This window comes from Ovis canadensis, chromosome 9 (assembly GCF_042477335.2).
Source record: "Ovis canadensis isolate MfBH-ARS-UI-01 breed Bighorn chromosome 9, ARS-UI_OviCan_v2, whole genome shotgun sequence".
Lineage (NCBI taxonomy): Eukaryota > Metazoa > Chordata > Mammalia > Artiodactyla > Bovidae > Ovis > Ovis canadensis.
This window is the reverse complement of record NC_091253.1, coordinates 94289249-94312262: the sequence shown is the minus strand read 5'-3', so window position 1 is coordinate 94312262 and position 23014 is coordinate 94289249. Positions and strand designations below refer to the sequence as shown.

At 38.7% G+C, this 23014-nt stretch overlaps 1 protein-coding gene across 3 annotated transcripts in view; it reads right to left on the bottom strand.

Annotated features, from left to right (window-relative positions):
• Positions 1–23014, bottom strand: part of TRIQK (triple QxxK/R motif containing) — a 107037-nt gene that overhangs the window by 31399 nt on the left and 52624 nt on the right. For 2 of the 3 annotated variants that reach the window (XM_069601203.1, XM_069601205.1), the window contains one exon: positions 10440–10521. In XM_069601203.1, the coding sequence (XP_069457304.1) occupies positions 10440–10500 (61 nt within the window). In that variant the 5' untranslated portion in view covers positions 10501–10521. The remainder of the gene's footprint in view (positions 1–10439; positions 10522–23014) is intronic. The other variant, XM_069601204.1, reaches the window with a different exon arrangement.

Genomic DNA, 23014 nt, shown 5'->3' with positions numbered 1-23014 from the left:
CATTATTTAATGGCATTAGTACTAAAAAACAAGCGCTTTACTTTGGACTCTACAAAGATAATGCAGTAAGTTGCTTATATAAATAAACTTCTCAGAAAATGCATTAAAAATACTAACCAAGCAACAATTTATGTATGTATGTGTAGGGGAGCAAAATTTACCACCCCAAATGTCTTTTTGGAATGCAGATCATTTGAGCTGAAAACAACCAAGGCCCAGAAACACTCAGGAAGAAACCTGTACCTTCTCCCACTTAAAAAATTTAGATAGAAGGTGTGCTCTAAGAATAGAGCTATTACTAGAGATATCTGCAAAATATATGGGGCAGTGTGGTGGAAGAAACTCAGTAGTGCCTAGAGATCAGAGTGAACTCTTGTGTTCCATCATCTCTGCCTGTCTGCCTGCTTAGTCGCTCAGTTGTGTACAACTCTTTGCGACCCCATGGACTGTAGCCCACCAGGTTCCACTGTCCATAGGATTCTCCAGGAAAGAATACTGGAGTGGGTTGCCATTCCCTTCTGCAGTAGATCTTCCTGACCCAGGGATCAAACCCAGGTCTTCTGAATCTCAGGCAGACTCTGCCTTCTGAGACAGGGAAGCCCACATTATCTCTGCAGGACCCAGAAAACATTTGTTTAACAAACATCTGCTTTCCACCTTCATGTGAATTGCCTTCCTCTCCTTTGAAATACCAAACCACCATCCCCAAGTCCTTCTTTATTTTTAGCTGAAGATGGTATTCAAGGTGAGGGTTTCAGGCATGTGGGTGAGTTAATTTTTCCCAGGTCTCTCCCATGTAAATGTGTTATTAAACTTTTGTTTGATATTTGTCCTGTTAATCTATCTCATGTACAATATTATGAACCTCAATCCATAGTTATTCACGCACTCTATCGATATAATCCCTTGAATCTATTTGTCACTTCCACTGTATGGGATTTTATTTAGGTCATACCTGAATGGCTTAATGGTTTTTCCTGCTGCTGCTGCTGCTGCTGCTGCTAAGTCACTTCAGCTGTGACCGACTGTGTGCAACCCCATAGATGACAGCCCACCAGGCTCCTCTGTCCCTGGGATTCTCCAGGCAAGAATACTGGAGTGGGTTGCCATTTCCTTCTCCAGTGCATGAAAGTGAAAAGTCAAAGTGAAGTCCTATCTTTGACAAAGGAGGCAAGAATATACAATGGAGTAAAGACAATCTCTTTAACAAGTGGTGCTGGGAAAACTGGTTAACCACTTGTAAAAGAATGAAACTAGATCACTTTCTAACACCGCACACAAAAATAAACTCAAAATGGATTAAAGATCTAAATGTAAGATCAGAAACTATAAAACTCCTAGAGGAGAACATAGGCAAAACACTCTCTGATATAAATCACAGCAGGATCCTCTGTGATCCACCTCCCAGAATTCTGGAAATAAAAGCAAAAATAAACAAATGGGATCTAATTAAAATTAAAAGCTTCTGCACAACAAAGGAAAATATAAGCAAGGTGAAAAGACAGCCTTCTGAATGGGAGAAAATAATAGCATATGAAGCAACTGACAAACAACTAATCTCAAAAATATACAAGCAACTTATGCAGCTCAATTCCAGAAAAATAAATGACCCAATCAAAAAATGGGCCAAAGAACTAAATAGACATTTCTCCAAAGAAGACATACGGATGGCTAACAAACACATGAAAAGATGCTCATCATCACTCATTATTAGAGAAACGCAAATCAAAACCACAATGAGGTACCACTTCACACCAGTCAGAATGGCTGCGATCCAAAAATCTGCAAGCAATAAATGCTGGAGAGGGTGTGGAGAAAAGGGAACCCTCCTACACTGTTGGTGGGAATGCAAACTAGTACAGCCACTATGGAGAACAGTGTGGAGATTCCTTAAAAAATTGCAAATAGAACTATCTTATGACCCAGCAATCCCACCTCTGGGCATACACACCGAGGAAACCAGAATTGAAAGAGACACATGTACCCCAATGTTCATCGCAGCACTGTTTATAATAGCCAGGACATGGAAACAACCTAGATGTCCATCAGCAGATGAATGGATAAGAAAGCTGTGGTACATATACACAAGGAGTATTACTCAGCCGTTAAAAAGAATTCATTTGAATTAGTTCTGATGAGATGGATGAAACTGGAGCCGATTATACAGAGTGAAGTAAGCCGGAAAGAAAAACACCAATACAGTATACTAACACATATATATGGAATTTAGAAAGATGGCAATGACGACCCTGTATGCAAGACAGCAAAAAAGACACAGATGTGTATAACAGACTTTTGGACTCAGAGGGAGAGGGAGAGGGTGGGATGATTTGGGAGAATGGCATTCTAACATGTATACTATCACGTAAGAATTGAATCGCCAGTCTATGTCTGACGCAGGATACAGTATGCTTGGGGCTGGTGCATGGGGATGACCCAGAGAGATGTTATGGGGAGGGAGGTGGGAGGGGGGTTCATGTTTGGGAACACATGTAAGAATTTAAGATTTTAAAATTTAAAAAATAAAAAATTTAAAAATAAATAAATAAAATAAAATTTAAAATCATTAATTAATTAATTAATTAAAAAAAAAAACAAAGTGAAGTCCTTCAGTCATGTTTGACTCTCTGCAACCCCATGGACTGTAGCCACCAGGCTCCTCTGTCCATGGGATTCTCCAGGCAAGAGTACTGGAGTAGGGTGCCATCACCTTCTCTGAGTGGTTTTCCCTACTTTCTTCATTTTAAGTCTGAATTTTGCAATAAGGAGTTCATGATCTGAGCCACAGTCAGCTTCTGGTCTTATATTTGCTGACTATATTCATTGGACCTGAAGGTGAAAATGAAAGTTTCTCAGTTGTGTCCAACTCCTTGTGACCCCCTGGACTATACAGTCCATGGAATTCTACAGGACAGAGTACTGGAGAGGGTAACCTTTCCCTTCTCCACGGGATCTTCCCAAACTAGGGATGAACCCAGGTCTCCCACACTGTAGTTGGATTCTTTACCAGCTGAGCCAAAAGGGAAGCCCTGCACCCGAAGGTGGAAAAGCTCCATTATCAATCTGATTTTGGTATTGACCATCTGTAGAGTTGTCTCTCATGTTGTTGGAAGAGGGTGTTTGCTATGATCAGTGCATTCTCTTGGCTAAACTTGGTTAGCCTTTGTCCTGATTCATTTTGTACTACAAGGCCAAACTTGCCTGTTGCTCCAGGTATCTCTTGACTTCCTACTTTTCATTCCAGTTCCCTATGTTGAAAAGCACATCTTTTTTGGTGTTAGTTCTAGTAGATCTTGTAGGTTCTTCATCAGTTCTGTTTAGTTCAGTCACTCAGTCGTGTCCGACTCTTTGTGACTCCACGAATCGCAGCAACCCAGGCCTTCCTGTCCATCACCAACTCCCGGAGTTCACTCAGACTCACGTCCATTGAGTTAGTGATGCCATCCAGCCATCTCATCCTCTGTCGTCCCCTTCTCCTCCTGCCCCCAATACCTCCCAGCATCAAAGTCTTTTCCAATGAACAAACTCTTTGCATGAGGTGGCCAAAGTACTGGAGCTTCAGCTTTAGCATCATTCCTTCCAAAGAAATCCCAGGGCTGATCTCCTTCAGAATGGACTGGTTGGATCTCCTTGCAGTCCAAGGGACTCTCAAGAGTCTTCTCCAACACCACAGTTCAAAAGCATCAATTCTTTGGCACTCAGCTTTCTTCACAGTCCAACTCTCACATCCATACATGACCACTGGAAAAACCATAGCCCTGACTAGGCGGACCTTAGTCGGCAAAGTAATGTCTCTGCTATTGAATATGCTATCTAGGTTGATCATAACTTTTCTTCCAAGGAGTAAGCATCTTTTAATTTCATGGCTGCAGTCACCATCTGCAGTGATTTTGGAGCCCAAAAAATTAAGTCTGACACTGCTTCCACTGTTTCCCCATCTATTTCCCATGAAGTGATGGGACCAGATGCCATGATCTTCGTTTTCTTAATTGAGCTTTAAGCCAACTTTTCCACTCTCCTCTTTCACTTTCATCAAGGGGCTTTTTAGTTCCTCTTCACATTCTGCCATCAGGGTGGTATCATCTGCTTATCTGAGCTTATTGATATTTCTCTCAGCAATCTTGATTCCAGCTTGTGTTTCTTCCAGCCCAGCACTTCTCATGATGTACTGTGCATAAAAGTTAAATAAGCAGGGTGACAATACACAGCCTTGACGTATTCCTTTTCCTATTTGGAACCAGTCTGTTGTTTCATGTCCAGTTCTGTTTCTTCCTGACCTGCATATAGGTTTCTCAAGAGGTAGGTCAGGTTGTCTGGTATTCCCATCTCTCTCGGAATTTTCCACAGTATATTGTGATCCACACAGTCAAAGGCTTTGGCATAGTCAATAAAACAGAAATAGATGTTTTTCTGGAACTCTATTGCTTTTTTCATGATCCAGTGGATGTTGGCAATTTGATCTCTGGTTCCTCTGCCTTTTCAAAAACCAGCTTGAACATCTGGAAGTTCACAGTTCACATATTGCTGAAGCCTGGCTTGGAGAATTTTGAGCATTACGTTACTAGCATGTGAGATGAGTGCAATTGTGCAGTAGTTGGAGCATTCTTTGGCATTGCCTTTCTTTGGGATTGGAATGAAAACTGACCTTTTCCAGTCCTGTGGCCACTGCTGAGTTTCCCACATTTGCTGGCATATTGAGTGCAGCACTTTCACAGCATCATCTTTCAGGATTTGAAATAGCTCAACTGGAATTCCATCACCTCTACTAGCTTTGTTTGTAGTGCTGCTTTCTAAGGCCCACTTGGCTTCACATTCCAGGATGTCTGGCTCTAGGTGAGTGATCACACCATCATGATTATCTGGGTCGTGAAGATCTTTTTTGTACAGTTCTTCTGTGTATTCTTGCCACCTCTTCTTAATATCTTCTGCTTCTGTTAGGTCATACCATTTCTGTCCTTCATCGAGCCCATCTTTGCATGAAATGTTTCCTTGGTATCTCTAAATTTTGAAGAGATCTCTAGTCTTTCCCATTGTGTTGTTTTCCTCTATTTCTTTGCATTGATCGCTGAAGAAGGCTTTCTTATCTCTTCTTGCTATTCTTTGGAACTTTGCATTCAGATGCTTATATCTTTCCTTTTCTCCTTTGCTTTTCGCTTCTCTTCTTTTCACAGCTATTTGTAAGGCCTCCTCAGACAGCCATTTTGCTCTTTCCCATTTCTTTTCCATGAGGATGGTCTTGATCCCTGTCTCCTGTACAATGTCACAAACTTCAGTCCATAGGTCATCAGGCACTCTGTCTATCAGATCTAGTCCCTTAAATCTATTTCTCACTTCCACTGTATAATCATAAGGGATTTGATTTAGGTCATAAGAGAATGGTCTAGTGGTTTTCCCTCTTTCTTCAATTTAAGTCTGAATTTGGTAATAAGGAGTTCATGATCTGAGCCACAGTCAGCTCCTGGTCTTGTTTTTTGTTGACAATATAGAGCTTCTCCATCTTTGGCTGCAAAGAATATAATCAATCTGATTTCGATGTTGACCACCTAGTGATGTCCATGTGTAGAGACTTCTCTTGTGTTGTTGGAAGAGGGTGTTTGCTATGACCAGTGCATTTTCTCAGCAAAACTCTATTAGTCTTTGCCCTGATTCATTCTGCATTCCAAGGCCAAATTTGCCTGTTACTGCAGGTGTTTCTTGACTTCCTCCTTTTGCATTCCAGTCCCCGATAATGAAAAGGATATCTTTTTTGGGTGTTAGTTCTAAAAGCTCTTGTAGATCTTCATAGGAACGTTCAACTTCAGCTTCTTCAGCATTACTGCTTGGGGCATAGACTTGGATAACTGTGATATTGAATGGTTTGCCTTGGAAACGAACAGAGATCATTCTGTCGTTTTTGAGATTGCATCCAAGTACTGCATTTCGAACTCTTTTGTTGACCATGATGGCTACTCCATTTCTTCTGAGGGATTCCTGCCTGCAGTAGTAGATATAATGGTCATCTGAGTTAAATTCACCCATTCCAGTCCATTTTAGTTCGCTGATTCCTAGAATGTCGACGTTCACTCTTGCCATCTCTTGTTTGACCACTTCCAATATGCCTTGATTCATGGACCTGACATTCCAGGTTCCTATGCAATATTGCTCTTTACAGCATGGAGCTTTCTTCTATCACCAGTCACATCCACAACTGGTGTTGTTTTTGCTTTGGCTCCATCCCTTCATTCTTTCTGGAGTTATTTCTCCACTGATCTCCAGTAGCATATTGGGCACCTAATGACCTGGGGAGTTCTCCTTTCGGTATCCTATCATTTTGCGTTTTCATACTGTTTATGGGGTTTTCAAGGCAAGAATACTGAAGTGGCTTGCCATTCTCTTCTCTAATGGACCACATTCTGCCAGATCGCTCCACCATGATCCACCCGTCTTGAGTTGCCCCACAGGCATGGCTTGGTTTCATTGAGTTAGACATGCTGTGGTCCTAGCGTGATTAGATTGACTAATTTTCTGTAAGTATGGTTTCAGTGTTTCTGCCCTCTGATGCCCTCTTGAAACATCTACCATCTTACTTCAGTTTCTCTTACCTTGGGCGTGGGGTATCTCTTCACGGCTGCTCCAGCAAAGCACAGCCGCTGCTCCTTACCTTGGATGAGGGGTATCTCCTTACCGCCGCCGTTCCTGACCTTCAACGTATTATAGCTCCTCTAGCCCCCCTGTGCCTGTTCAGCCACGGCTCCTCAGTTTTCATTACAATCCCAAAGAAGAGCAATGCAAAAGAATGTTCAAAGTACCACACAATAGCACTCATCTCAAATGCTAGTAAGGTAATGCTTAAAATCCTTCAAGCTAGGCTTCAACAGTATGTGAAATAAGAATTTTAAGATGTTCATGTTGGATTTGGAAAAGGCAGAGGAACCAGAGAGCAAACTGCCAACATCCACTGAATCAAATATAAAGCAAGGGAATTTCAGAAAAACATCTACTTCTGACTCATTGACTATGCTAAAGCCTCTGACTGTGTGGATCATAACAAACTGGAAAATTCATAAAGTGATGGGAATACCAGACCATCTTACTACCTCCTGAGAAACTTGTATGAAGGTCAAGAAGCAACAGTTAGAACCAGACATGGAACAATAGACTGTTTCAAAATTGGGAAAGGAGTATGTCAAGGCTGTATATCGTCACCCTGCTTATTTAACTTCTATGCTGAGGTAGATGAAGCACAAGCAAGAATCAAGATTGCTGGGAGAAATATCAATAACCTCAGATATGCAAATGACATCACTCTTATGGCAGAAAGCAAAGAGGAACTAAAGAGCCTCTTGATGAAAGTGAAAGAGGAGAGTGAACAAGCTGGCTTAAAACTCATCATTCAAAAGAGTAAGATCATGGCATCTGGTCCCACCACTTCCTGGCAAACAGATGGGGAAACAATAGAAACAGTGACAGACTTTATTTTCTTGGGCTCCAAAATCACTGTAAATGGTGCCTGAAGCCATGAAATTGAAAGATGCTTTGCTCCCTGGAAGAAAAGCTTGACAAACCTAGATAGAATATTCAAAAGCAGAGATATCACTTTGCTGACAAAGGTCCGTCTAGTCAAGGCTATCGTTTTTCCAGGGGTCATGTATGGATGTGAGAATTGGACTATAAAGAAAGCTGAGTGCCAAAGAATTGATGTATTGAACTGTCATGTTGGAAAAGTCTCTTGAGAGTCCCTTGGACTGCAAGGAGATCCAACCAGTCAATCCTAAAGGAAATCAGTCCTGAATATTCATTGGAAGAACTGATGCTGAAGCTGAAGCTCCAATACTTTGGCCACCTGATGCAAAGAGCTGACTCATTAGAGAAGACCTGATTCTCAGTAAGACTGAAGACAGGAGAAGGGGCTGACAGAGGATGAGATGGTTGGATGGCATCACCAACTCAATGGACATGAGTGTGAGCCAACTCTGGGAGATGGTGAAGGACAGGGAAACCTGGCATGCTGCAGTCCATGGGGTCACAAAGAGTCGGACAGGACCGAGCGACAGAATAACAATAATGTGTAACAGAATCCTTAGAACAATTTAGTATAAGAAGAGGAATGTGACTTTACAATTATGTTACTTTCTCTTATTTTTTCTTTGCTCTTATATGTATGAATATAACTAAATCAAAGGAAAATATACAATGATTATAGAACAGAATACTTTAGAGATACTTAGCATGTTTACTTTTAAAAATGGATTATTAGATATAATCAATTTCAATAAAAATCCTAGCAGATGCTTTATTTTTTCTATTATCAATGATGAGAGAAATCAGAACAGTAGTTGCATATGGGAGGGTGGGATAGAGACATTGGAACTATTTGAGAGGATAGAAATGTTCTGCATTTTGATTGGCATATATGGTTACACGGATATATACACCTGTCAAAATTCTAAAAACTGCTTACGAGTTGGGTGCAAATTGTTCCCGAATATGTTTATTCTTTATTCATGTGGTTTTGCACATCCCATTTGATCAAACTCCAACCTGGTAAGTCAGTCCTTCTCTTTAAATATATAAATAATATGACAATCTATACTATTATTGACACAGCATTCCATAAGTGAAGGGAGGATATAAAAAATCAAATATCATAAAACTTCTCTCAAGAAATAATATAGCCAGAAGTTTTTTATTTTCCAGTTACCCATTAGATGAATGAGATCTTTTCATAAAACTTTTGATTTTATGTTTTATTTTAATATATGCAATAAAATTCCATGGACAGAGGAACCTGGCAGGCTACAGTCCATGGGGCTGCAGATTTGGACATGACTTAGTGACTAACCCATGGTCACACACAGCAATAAATAACAATGATCACATATTATACAGTAAAAGGCATCTCCAAAACAGTAAGTCACTTCAGTCATGTCCGACTTTATACAACCCTATGGGTTGTAGCCCACTAGGCTCCTCTGTCCATGGGTTTCTCTAGGCAAGAATACTGGAGTGGGTTGCCATGCCCTCTTCCAGGGGATCTTCCTGACCCAGGGATCAAACCTTCATCTCTTACATCTTCTGAATTGACAAGTGGGGTCTTTACCACTACTGCCACCCGAAGCCCTTTTAATGTATATTGTTTGTTTTTATTTGTGTATTTAGATTTCCACTTATATGAATTGGCTCCTCATATTTTCTGCCCATTTTACTATTGGGTTTCCAGATTATTTTATTTATTTACAGTAGGACTTTATTTAGTGCTCCCCAGGTGGTGTTAGTGGTAAAGAACCCGAATGCCAATGCAGGAAACATGAGACAGGTGGGTTCACTCCCTGAGTCAGGAAGATCCTCTGGAGAAGGGCAAGACAACCCACTCTAGTGTTCTTGTCTGGAGAATCTCATGAAGCTTGGCAGGCTATGGTCCACAGGGTTGCAAAGAGTTGGACACAACTGAAGCAACTTAGCGTACATGCATGCAGGGTTTAATCTTTCAACATATAAATTTTTAACTGGTTATAAATTTTAAATATTTTCCCTTTGTCTGCATCTTCTTTGTTTTGTAGAAATATCTTCTCCTTTAGGAGTATACTTTATGTATCATATTTATAAAACAGGTATATAGTCTTTTGGTACCAATCACTTCTACTCATCTTTTGATTTGCAACTTCTTTATCTGTTAGTTATTTAGAAGAGTTTTTTAACTAATTATTATTATAATTACTTTCTAATTTCCAAAGGGATGGGAACAGGTGAGAACAGGAAGGAACATGTAAGAAGAGAGGGTGATGGTGGGCATAGAAGTTAACTTTTTGACTTTTAACTGATTTCTAATTTACTACACTCTTCAAAGTTGTAGTTGTAGGATATTGCTTCTATAAAATTGAGGAGACTTGGTTGTGACCTAGTATGTAGGTAATTTTTTGTAAATACTCCAGGCATTATTGAAAATATTGGGTAGGAAATCATGCACTTAGAGCACAGTCTAAATCAGAGAAGATTCCTTTTATCTTTCTATGCTGATGACTGGACTTCTCTCTAGTTCACCATTTTACTAAGGTTAAATTTTAATGGAGAATTTTGAGGCTATCACATTATTGCCACTAAGAGTCAACAGAACTGAAAGATTTCATAAGGATAACAAGAAATAAACATGATAATATTAAAATTATTGACTATATACAAGCACACAGTCTTAAGAATAAAAATAGAAGTCTTTTTGCTTTTATCAAATCAATAAGAATTGTAAGAGCTTTGAAAAATCCTAAGTACAAAAATGTATTTCTTTATAGATAAATAAGGCTGCGCTTATTTTTGTTCCTTAAAACCTCTGTGCGTTCCCTTGTTATTCATATTCTGTGCATCATATGTATGAGGGAAAAGTTGTTTTGTTAATATCACACAAACAATTGCTTTTTTCTTCATCTCAGTTCACAAGAATGTATCAAAGGGGATTCGTTGCTTACCAATTTGCTTTCTGTACTGATCAACAGGAAGTTTTATAGTGGAGGCATCTTTTCTGCCCATCTTTGATCTCCAAGATGCCTGCTGCAAAGAAAAAAAAGAATTATGATGAAGTCCTAAAAAAAATCAAAAGGACTGTTTAAAAACTTTGGGAATAATTCATTTCATAAAATTTGCTTTTAAAGCAATGGGTAAAAGTTCATTTGACTCATTCCCATTCAGTTCAGTTCAGTCGCTCAGTTGTGTCTGAATCTTTGCAACCCCATGGACTGCAGCACACCAGGCCTCCCTGTCCTTCACTATCTCCTGTAACTTGTTCAAACTCATGTCCATTGAGTTGGTGATGTCATCCAACCATCTCATCTTCTGTCGTCCCCTTCTCCTCCTGCCTTCAATCTTTCCCAGCAGCATCAGGGTCTTTTCCAACAAGTCACCTCTTCTCATCAGATGGCCAAAGTACAGGAGCTTCAGCTTCAGCATCAGTCCTTCCAATGAATATTTAGGATTGATTTCCTTTAGGATTGACTGGTTTTATCTCCCTGCAGTCCAGGGGATTCTCAGCAGTCTTCTCCAATACTACAGTTTGAAAGCATCAGTTCTTCAGCACTCAGCCTTCTTTATGATCCAATCTCACTCACATCCATATATGACTACTGGAAAAACCATAGCTTTGACTAGACAGACCTTTATCAGTAAAGTGATGTCTCTGCGTTTTAATATACTGTCTAGGCTTGTCATAGCTTTGCTTCCAAGAAGCAAGCATCTTTTAATTTCATGGCTGCAGTCACCATCTGCAGTGACTTTGGAGCCCAAGAAAATAAAGTCTGTAACTGTTCCCAAAATTATTCCCATTGAGTGAGTGAAAGTCGCTCAGTTATGTCCAACTCTTTGCAGCCCCATGGACTGTAGCCAGCTAGGCTCCTCTGTCCATGGAATTTGCCAGGCCAGAACACTGGAGTGGGTAACCATTCCCTTCTCTAGGGGATCTTCTCAGCCCAGGGATCAAATACAGGTCTCCCATATTGCAGGCAGATTCTTCCCCATCTGAGCCAACAGGGAAGTATGTTATTCCCATTAGATATTGGGAAAAAAACATAAAATTACTTCAAATAAATTATCAAAAATTACAAAATTATTTCAAATACAATTGCTGGTAATTAAATTTCCCAAATGTTTGTTCTTGGCAACATTCATTTTATCAAAAACTATCAATGCTCAATTAAGCCACGCTGTTACAGAGCTGAATATGGTATTTAAGTTGAGAGCTTCAGCCATTTTGATGAGCTACTCTGTTTTCCTGGGTCTCTCCCATGTACGCATGCTATAAACTTTTGTTTGATTGTCTCCTGTCCGTCTGTCTTATATTAATTCTTAGACCAGCAAGAAGAACCTGTAAGGGTAGAAGACAATTTCTTCCTCTTGTACACTACATTATATGCACTGTTTGATTTAATCCATAACATATCTTTCAAATCCTATTCTTGTTATTGAATTTAAATATTGTAGCAGAGACTGCAACCTACCAACCAAAATCCATATTCTCCTTTTCTTCCTGGCACTATATTTCCTAGCTTCAAGTCAAACATCTCACTGAATTATTGTCAGCAGAATATGAACGGAAGTGATGTGTGCCACTCCAGACCTGCACACTAAAAAATCTCCCTGGGTTTTTCCCCTTCCAGTTGGCTAGAAGGGAAACAATCCCCTGACAAACCCTAAGGATATATTTGTAAGGACACAGAATCCTGATCTGCTTGGGATGGAGGAGGATATTCTCTCACTTACGTACTACTACTGTCGACTGAAAAAATGCATAATCTACAAATTGAGAGTAAAGCATACCTAATAACTCTAAAAGACTGCTCTAAAAAGACAAAGTGGGAATCCAGGATAAAGAGGAGTTTGTGTGTGTGTGTGTGTGTGTGACAACAAAAGACCAAATTGGAACATAACATGATGATTGTTAATAAAAGAAAACCAGATATGTCAAGGTTAAGAAATTTAGCACTTTTCTATGTAGGGGAAGATGCAGGAGCCCGGGTTCACTGAAATCACTCCTTTGTTATGCACTTCAGCCATCTGGGGCCAGCACCCTGTGCCTTCTCGTCCCCAGCTTCCTCGGGTACACCATCAGGGGTGGCTGCCGTGGCTGCCTGCTAGGTGGGCTTGGCAGTAGGCAGCCCATTTGCCTCCATCCTGAGTTCCCTCAGGGCTCACCATCCAGCAGCTGCAACGTAATGACCTGATGGCTGCAATATCCTTTGTTCACTGACATGGCAGGCAACGTTTTAGTCCTCACCCTCATTGTACTCTACTGAAAAAGAAATGAAATTCTACTGTAACTGAATCATGTACATTGGTGGGGCCTATTATAGACATTAGCGTTCCCCAGAGTGGGGCCTGGAAGTTGTTCCCCCCTGCTTCCAGGAAGGAGCTACAGGATAAAGATGAAGTCAGGCAAGACCTAGCCAGTTAACAAGCAAAACCACGAGGGATTAGAGGGCCCAGTAATTTGGGAACAAGTGTGGAAAAGGCGACTTCTAAATACCAAATAACAGAAAATAAAAAATTAATGAGATCTTGAAGAAAAAAGTGCTCATTAAGACTTCTCAGTTTTAAAATGGAAGAGGGGACCCAGAGCAGATCAAGAATGTTCCTTTCTCACCAAACCTATTGTTCCAGATCACCTGGAGGCAGCCACTACAGACAGACATAGGAGGTCTGATGCTGATAAAGAAAGCAGACTTGAGAACCGTGTCTAGGAAAGAAATTGCAGTGTGATTACCGGCACATGGAACTACCTGGAAATGGTAAGAATGGTACTAAAATCTGAGGGAATTGTATTTACAGGGAAACCAGAAACTTTGTTTAAAAGCGTCTGTGAATGAAAACCAATCCTTGGCCCTCTAAACTTAAACCAACAGAGTGTGGCCACCAAGAAGGCAAACTGTGGATATGTAACGTTCTTCATATGTGACCATGAAGAGGAGTCATCCAGAAGGCAGAGAAGGGAATTTCTCCAAAAAGACCATAATTAGAGGCTAAGCAAGAAACTCCTACTGGCCCTATAATGGGCCTTCTCAGTGGTATCCTGTACAACATGGATCAATGATCCCACTGTGTTTCTCATCTTGCCTTTCTAAATGGAAACAATTATCGGAGATATGAAGCAGTTATCCTTTGCTTCACTATTATTTATTAGAAGCCAGGTGAAGCTGGGAATAGTAGGTAAGTTTCATTATCTGTAAACCTCAAGGAACCACTGACTGTGTACTGGCTTGAGAACCATGACTTTGGAGATGGAGAACTTTAGGATTTCCCTACTGGGCAGGCAAGAAAAAGGATGCACATGGCTAACTCATGATCAGAAATGTGAAATTTAGGGAAAGCTATTTACTAAATTGCATGTTCTCCTTTTTTTCTTTCCCGGTCACACTCAATTACATATTTCAGCTTCCTGTAGGCCTGTGACTGAATTTCAGTTAATGGAATATAAATAAATTAATTTCCTGGAGAAGGGAATGGCTACTCATGCCAGTATTCTTGGCTAGAAAATTCCATGGACAGAAGAGTCTGGCAGGCTACAGTCCATGAGGTTGCAGAGTTGGACATGACTGAGTGACTAACACATGGTCACACAGAGCAATAATAACAATGATCACATGTTATACAGTAAAAGACATCTCCAAAGTAATCATTTCTACCAATATGTAAGAAAATTATAAATTCACCTTAAATTACTTTTATATTCATAATAATCTTCTGATTTAATATTCTGATTTAATATTTAATATTTAATGTAATTGCTGCTTCTGCTGCTAAGTTGCTTCAGTCATGTCCGACTCTGAGGAATGTACAAAGTTAAACAAAAAGTCAAATAAATTGTCTTCATATCTCATAAACCATGTAGTTATCACATATAAGATAACACATCCTTAAATTTCAGAATTGAAACCAAGACATCACCTAATCCTACATTCTCACTTGTTATAATTCAGAACATTAAAAATAATTATAATAATACAAAACCCATAAATGTCAATAATTTTATTATAATTTATTCATATAGCAATTCCATTTGCAAGTGTTTTGCATTTGTTAATTGTAGATAGGACTCAAGTTATTTTGATCTTGATTGCGTGAGACTAGACAAGATATCAATACATTTTAGGAAGGAAGTTAGTTTAAATGAATAGAGGCACCATATATTATTCCCTCTTTAATTTATTCTTTTTGTTGTTGTTCACCCTCATGGAATAGCTTAAATGTTTAAAAAGCAAGTTATTAAGGCTACTTACCAACACAGTCACTTACTATGTTTCCCTCAATTCTTTCCTGGTCATTTAAACAAACATCTAAACAAACAGAACACTCTGGGCTTCCCTAGTAGCTCATACGATAAAGCACATGCAATGCAGGGGACCCAGGTACCATCCCTGAGTTGGGGAGATGCCCTGGAAAAGGAAATGGCCACCCACTCCAGTATTCTTACCTGGAGAATTCATGGATAGAGGAGACTGGTGGGCTACAATCCATGGGGGTCAAAAAGAGTCAAATAAAGATAACACTTTAGAGACCAGTATTTTATTCATTACCTGGAGTAAATTTAAAAAATGTCAGGAACTCACAGAGACTATCTTTTCACCGAAGTAAATTGAACTTTATTTACTTTAAAATATACTTTAAATATAAAAAACTATAGCAAAAATTAAAAAGCTAAATAACCTAAAGTTTTATCACTATAAGGGCCTATACTCTATGCTACATTTTAGGTATATAATAACCTGTGAATATAAAAACTTTAAGAGAATTTCAACCTAGGAGAGACATTAAAGAGGAACTCGTTTTTCTATTTAGGTGATTGGTAATTCCTATGTAAAATTTCAAAAATTTAAACTTTATTCTTGTATTTCAAATTATCTTCTATTTTTAAAGCAAGGTTACATTTTAACAAATGTTGAAACAAACAAAAAATGCCTAGAGGACACACATATGTACAAATGGCTCAGATTTTTATCAATATTGGTTGCAAAAATGCAAGAAGATGGGAAATATTTTACTTTCCTAATAAACATATTGAGCTATTTTAAAAAACCTATAGAGAAACCCATGCATGTCTTTGGTACAAACTGTCAATGCCTCACACATCTAGAACCTCTAAAATGCTCTGACTTTCTTTGTTCTTCAAAGCCTTGCAGTAATCATCATTCATTTCTATTGCTTTGATGGTTAGATAGCAAACTCCCAAGAAATCCAGGGAGACATTAGCACATACAGCCACAATTTCTAATAAGACAGCTATTTGCATATCAGATCAGCCACAGTTTAAAATGTGTTGTGATAGATGCGGAAAGGGAATAACAGATTTATATTAGCATGTACAATACCAAGATTGTTTTCACAATTTAATTCCTTAGAGATTACATCTCATCACCTTCTTTCATAAAGAATACTACATTCCCTGAGGAATTAACTTGCTCTGAGATCCAGCTAAACTAAAATATGGATTAATAAGATAATATTTATTATTTATGAATTTTGCTGTAGGAATGATTTCAGATTAAATCATCAGAGAAGTTTTTAACATTCTTGAAACTTGATAACACATTTTTAAGGAAGAAAAAAATGCTAATTTTATTTAATGCCTAAATTGCATATTAAAACAATTCATAATTAACTTTACTTGATTAAAACTGTATGTCCTTTAAGACTTTTAAAATTAAAAAGAATACTTAGTTTTTAATATCTTTTCTTAACCTGAATTTTGCACTGCAATTTGCTACCTGTATTTTTAAGCATAACATGTGACCTTTAAAACAAAGACAGTGTTATATTCAATCATATTCCAATGAACTTATTTTATTGCTCATTTATACCTCTCTTATGAAATCTAGAAAGTACATGTAAATAAACAAGAAACATGAAGCCTTCACATATGTCTCTGCTTCCAGAAAAAGAATTTAATCCAGACCGTGACATTTAAATACAGATTAAAACATAGGTTATTAAAAATACTCAACCCATGACCACAAAAAAATAACCAGCTCAGTTATTAAGGCTGTAAGATAGAACTTTAAAAAAAAAAAGCCTCTTATTTAAGTATGAAGTTATAAAGAAACCAAAAATGTTTGGCTATGACTTGATCAGAACTGAGAGCCACTTATGAAAATACAATATTATGCTGGCTGCTGAAATGAAGAAAGATAAACATCTCTGATCTAACATTCCAGAGTAATATTCTAAAAATTCAAAGTTGATCATGTAATTAACATGCTTAAGTCATCCAAGTGATGGCCCTTTTCCCTATATTAAGCAAAACTCCTTACTATAAAGAGCTATTAATGATTCAGGTTTATCATTTGTTCCCCACTCATGTTACTGTGCACTATCAAATTCAGCTTCTAGGCCCATGATTTTGACAAGGTCCTTCACTCTACAATTTACTTTAAATGTCAGTTCCATATCTCCAAATTCATGCAAACTATATTTTAATATTTCAAACAAGTGTACATGATTCAGAACTCTGGAGATAATTCTCCACACTTAAGGAAATGAAGTTCAGTTCAGTTCAGTCACTTAGGTGTGTCTGACTCTGTGAACCCATGGACTGCAGCACGCCAGGCCTCCCTGTCCATCACAAACTCCCGGAGTTTACTCAAACTCATGTCCATTGAGTCGGTGATGCCATCCAACCATCACATCCTCTGCCTTCAATTTTTCTCAGGACCAGGGTCTTTTCCAATGAGTGAGTTCTTCATATCAGGTGGCCAAAGTATTTGAGTTTCAGCTCAGCATCAGTCCTTCCAATGAATATTCAGGTTTGATATCCTTTAGGATGGACTGGTTGGATCTCCCTGCAGTCCAAGGGACTCTAGAGAGTCTTCTCCAACACCACAGTTCAAAAGCATCAATTCTTTGGTGCTCAGCTTTCTTTATAGTCCAACTCTCACATCCATACATGACTACTGGAAAAACCATAGCCTTCACTAGACAGATCTTTGTTGGCAAAGTATTGTCTCTGCTTTTTAATATGCTATCCAGGTTGGTCATAACTTTCCTTCCAAGGAGTAAGCGTCTTTTAATTTCATGGCTGCAGTCACCATCTGCAGTGATTTTGGAGCCCAAGAAAATAAAGTCTGTCACTGTTTCCACTGTTTCCCATCTATTTGCCATGAAGTGCTGGGACCAGATGCCATAATCCTAGTTTTCTGAATGTTGAGCTTTAAGCCAACTTTTTCATTCCCCTCTTTTACTTTCATCAAGAGTCTCTTTAGTTCTTCGGTTTCTGCCGTAAGGGTGGTGTCATCTGCATATCTGAGGTTATTGATATTTCCCCAAGCAATCTTAATTCCAGCTTGTGCTTCATCCAGCCCAGCGTTTCTTATGATGCACTCTGCATAAAAGCTAAATAAGCAGGGTGACAATATACAGCTTTGACATACTCCTTTTCCTATTTGGAACCAGTCAGTTGTTCCATGTCCAGTTCTAACTGTTGCTTCCTGACATGCATACAGATTTCTCAACAGGCAGGTCAGGTGGTCTGGTATCCCCATCTCTTTCAGAATTTTCCACAGTGTGTGGTGATTCACACAGTCAAAGGCTTTGGCATAGTCAATAAAGCAGAAATAGATGTTTTTCTGGAACTCTCTTGCTTTTTCCATGATCCAGCGGATGTTGGCAATTTGATCTCTGGTTCCTCTGCCTTTTATAATTCCAGCTTGAATATCTGGAAGTTCACGGTTCATGTACTGTTGAAGCCTGGCTTAGAGAATTTTAAACATTACTATACTAGTGTGTGAGATGAGTGCAATTGTGCGGTAGTTTGATCATTCTTTGGCATTGCCTTTCTTTGGGACTGGAATGAAAACTGACATTTCCAGTCTTGTGGCCACTGAAGAGTTTCCAAATTTGCTGACATATTGAGTGCAGCACTTTCACAGCATCATCTTTGAGGATTTGAAATAGCTCAACTGGAATTCCATCACCTCCACTAGCTTTGTTTGTAGTGATGCTTCCTAAGGCCCACTTGACTTCACATTCCAGGATGTCTGGCTCTAGGTGAGTGATCACACCATTGTTATTATCTGGGTCATGAAGATTTTTTTTAATAGTTCTTCTGTGTCTTCTTGCCACCTCTTCTTAACATCTTCTGCTTGTCAGATCCATACCATTTCTTTCCTTTATTGAGCCCATCTTTGCATGAAATGTTCCCTTGGTATCTCTAATTTTCTTGAAGAGATCTCTAGTCTTTCCCATTCTGTTGTTTTCCTCTATTTCTTTGCACTGATCACTGAGGAAGGCTTTCTTATCTCTCCTTGCTATTCTTTGGAACTCCATTCAATTGGGTATATCTTTCCTTTTCTCCTTTGCTTTTCACTTCTCTTCTTTTCATAGCTATTTGTTAGGCCTCCTCAGACAGCCATTTTGCTTTTTTGCATTTTTTTCTTGGGGATGGTCTTGATCCCTCTCTCCTGTACAATGTCATGAACTTCCGTCCATAGTTCATCAGGCACTCTATCAGATCTAGTCCCTTAAATCTATTTCTCATTTCCACTGTATAATCATAAGGGATTTGATTTAGGTCATACCAGAATGGTCTAGTGGTTTTCCCTACTTTCTTCAATTTAAGTCTGAATTTGGCAATAAGAATTTCATGATCTGAGCCACAGTCAGCTCTCAGTGTTGTGTTTGCTGACTGTATAGAGCTTCTCCCTCTTTGGCTGCAAAGAATATAATCAATCTGATTTCAGTGTTGGCCATCTGGTGATGTCCATGTGCAGAGGCTTCTCTTTGTTGTTGGAACAGGGTGTTTGCTATGACCAATGCCTTCTCTTGGCGAAACCCTATTAGCCTTTGCCCTGCTTCATTCTCCAAGGCCAAATTTGCCTGTTACTCCAGGTGTTTCCTGACTTCCTCCTTTTGCATTCCAGTCCCCTATCATGAAAAGGACATCATTTTTTGCGTGTTAGTCCTAGATCTTGTAGGTCTTCATAGAACTATTCACCTTCAGCTTCTTCACCATTAATGGTCAGGGTATAGACTTGGATTACCGTGATATTGAATGGTGATCCCTGGTAATGAACAGGGATCATTCTGTCTTTTTTGTGACTGCATCCCAGTATTGACTATGATGGCTACTCCATTTCTTCTAAGGGATTCTTGCCTACAGTGGTAGATATAATGGTCATGTGAGTTAAATTCACCCATTCTAGTCCATTTTAGCTTGCTGATTCCTAAAATGTCAACATTCACTCCTGCCATCTCATGTTTGACCACTTTCAATTTGCCTTGATTCATGGACCTAACATTCCAGTTATGCAATAATGCTCTTTACAACATCGGACTTTACTTCCATCACCAGTCCCACCCACAACTGGGTGTTGTTTTTGCTTTGGCTTCATCTCTTAATTCTTTCTGGAGTTATTTCTTCACTGATCTCCAATAGCATATTGGGCACCTACTGACCCTAAGGAGTTCATCTTTCAGTGTCCTATCTTTTTGCCTTTCCATACTGTAAATTGGGTTCTCAAAGCAAGAATACTGAAGTGGTTTGACATTCCCTTCTCCAATGGACCACGTTTTGTCAGAACTCTCCACCATGACCCATCTGTCTTGGGTGGCCCTACACAGCATGGCTCATAGTTTCACTGAGTTAGACAAGACTGTGGTCCATGTGATCAGACTGGTTAGTTTTCCATGATTGTGGTTTTCAGTCTGTCTGCCCTCTGATGGAGAAGGATAAGAAGCTTATGAACACTTGTTGATGGGAGAGACTGACTGAAGGGGAAACTGGGTCTTGTTCTGATGGGCAAGGCCATGCTAAGGAAATGAAAATTAGCTAATTAAAAGACTATCAAAACTATGGTTTTTCCAATAATCATGTACAGATGTGAGAGTTGGACCATAAAGTAGGCTGCATGCTGAAGAACTGATGCTTTCAAATTTTGATGCTGGAGAAGAATCTTGAGAGTCCCCTGGACAACAAGGAGATCAAACCAGTCAATCTTAAAGAAAATCAACACTGCATATTCACTGGAAGGACTGATGCTAAAGCTGAAGCTCCAATACTTTGGCCACCTGATTAAAAAAGCTGACTCATTGGGAAAAAAATCCTGATACTGGGGAAGACTGAAGGCAAAGGGAGAAGGGGGCAACAGAGGATAAGATGGTTAGATATTATCACTGACTCAATGGACTTGAAATTCAGCAAAATCTGGGAAATAGTAGAGGACTGAGGAGCCTGGAATCTTATAATCCATGGGGGTCACAAACAGTAAGACATGACTTAGAGACTGAACAACAACAACAAAGACTATCAAAGTGTGACACAGCATTCAAGTAGACAGTTTACACTTTGACATAAGTGTAATAGTGAGACAGGTCTGTTATGGAACACATTCCTACTGTATAAAGTTGGAGAGCTTAACAGTGGTCTTCCTCATGTTTTCAGGGATCAAAGTGACCATTTTTGTCATTTGCCAAATTACTTTCCTTTGTAGGTACAGAAAGAGCATGTAAAAACTTGAATGTGTGAAAAGGTGATTTTTAAAATGGTGATCACTTGCCAACATTGACATAAAAATTAACAAGAAAAGTAACTATAGGACAGTACTCCATATGTCTCCAAAAAGTTACATTCTAAGAAAGAAATCTTAGTGGTTGGGACTATCCTTCCACTACACTTAGAACTAAAGTGATTACAGTATCAGCAAATAGTGCTGGGACAACTGTTTATCCTTACAGGAAAAAAAAAAGAAAACAACCCAGGACCCCATCTTATCACACACAAAACTCAAAAAAGATATAAATAATAAAACAACAAAGCTGCTAGGGAAAAAAAATGAAGATTATTTTCATGACTTTGGGGTAGGCAAATAACACTTTAGAGAGAACACAGATAGTATGTAGCATCAAAGGAAAAAAAAAAGACGTACTGGACTTAATCAAGTAAGAAAATAAATAGCTGAGTTATGAATAGGAAGTAAATATTCATAATACCTACATATGACAAACAGAACTTGTATCTAGATTGTATAAAGAACTCTCAATAATGTAAGACACACAAACCAACAAAAAATGGGTAAAAGAAACTTCACCAAAGAAGATATGCATATGACAAATAAGCACACAAAAAATTTCTCAACACCGGTAGTAATCAGCAAAATGTAAATTAAAATTAGAATTGAGATATCACTATACACCCACTGGAATAATTCACATAAAGATTTGCTCTACAGAACAATGGGAGAATGTGGAGCAACTGAAACTCTCATATGTGTAAGTTGTAAAATCATACAGCCACTTTGGAAAATTGTTAAGAAATTTCTCATAAAATTAACTACTAATAATTCTTCTCTTATGCATTTATCTAAGAGAAATAAATATATATGCTCACAAGAAAAGCTTCATGAAAGGATATTCATAGCATTATTATTCATAATAGCCAAAAAATGGAAACAACCCCAATGTTGATAAATATAAAAACTGGTCAACTGTGGTTTATTCGTGTAAAGAAATACTACCCAGAAAAAAACTACTGATAATAATATGCAACAATGGAAATTAATCTCAAAAATAGTATGCTGAGCAAAAGAAGCTATGGCTCTTTTGGACCTAAATTGAATAGGCATTTACCATTTCATTATAAGTGGCCTTATAACATGATTTAACAATTGTAATCCCCGCTCCTTCTCTGACACATACACTTAAGTCTAATTTCTGTGGGCTAAGAAATATGTACAAAGTGAGAAAGCACAAATCAAAAAAAGTCTAGACAAATCTATTACAAAATAAGTAAAAGGAAGGAGAGAGATAGGATAGTGAGTAGAGAGGCACTAAGGTTGAGGGAGATTTTCTGTTATGTCTTGTTTCATTACATTTCAGAGCATGTTTGTTTTTCCTTTAGGTTTGCTTTTTGATTTTTTATACTTGCTTACAAACTTATTTTTGGCTATCCTGGGTCGTCTTTGCTGCACACAGGCTTTCTTTAGTTGTTGTGAGTGGACGCTACTCTCTAGTTGTGATGCATGGGCCTCTCATTGCAGTGGCTTCACTTATTGCAAAGCACAGCCTCTAGGGTATATGGGTTTCAGTAGTTGCAGCATGTCGCCTCAGTAATTATGGTGCATAGGCTTAGTGTCCCTACAGCATCTGGAATCTTCCCAGACCAAGGATCAGACCTATGCTCCTTGCATTGGCAGGTGGATTCTTTACCACTAAACCACCATGAAAGTCTGAGATGTTTGTTTTGGAGAACACATGGAAATTTGAGTTGGTCTAAACAGTAATTAGAAGGAGCTAGTACAAAGTAAGGAGGTGAAGATACAGGGGAAAAACACTAGAGAATCATGGAGGTTGCCAAGTGGATAGGAAGGGACAGAATTCAATGTACACTGAAGTACTAATCATAGCAGATACTTACTTACTTACTTCACTTCAGCAGGAAAGAGGAAAAACAATGAGTAAAATTATATGTAAGTTTTGAGGTTTGGCAGATTAAAGTAGAGGGAGCTCTAAGTGGTAGTTCTCCTTTCATATGAATTAGGAGGCAAGGTTATCTCCTAAAAGTTAAATGGGA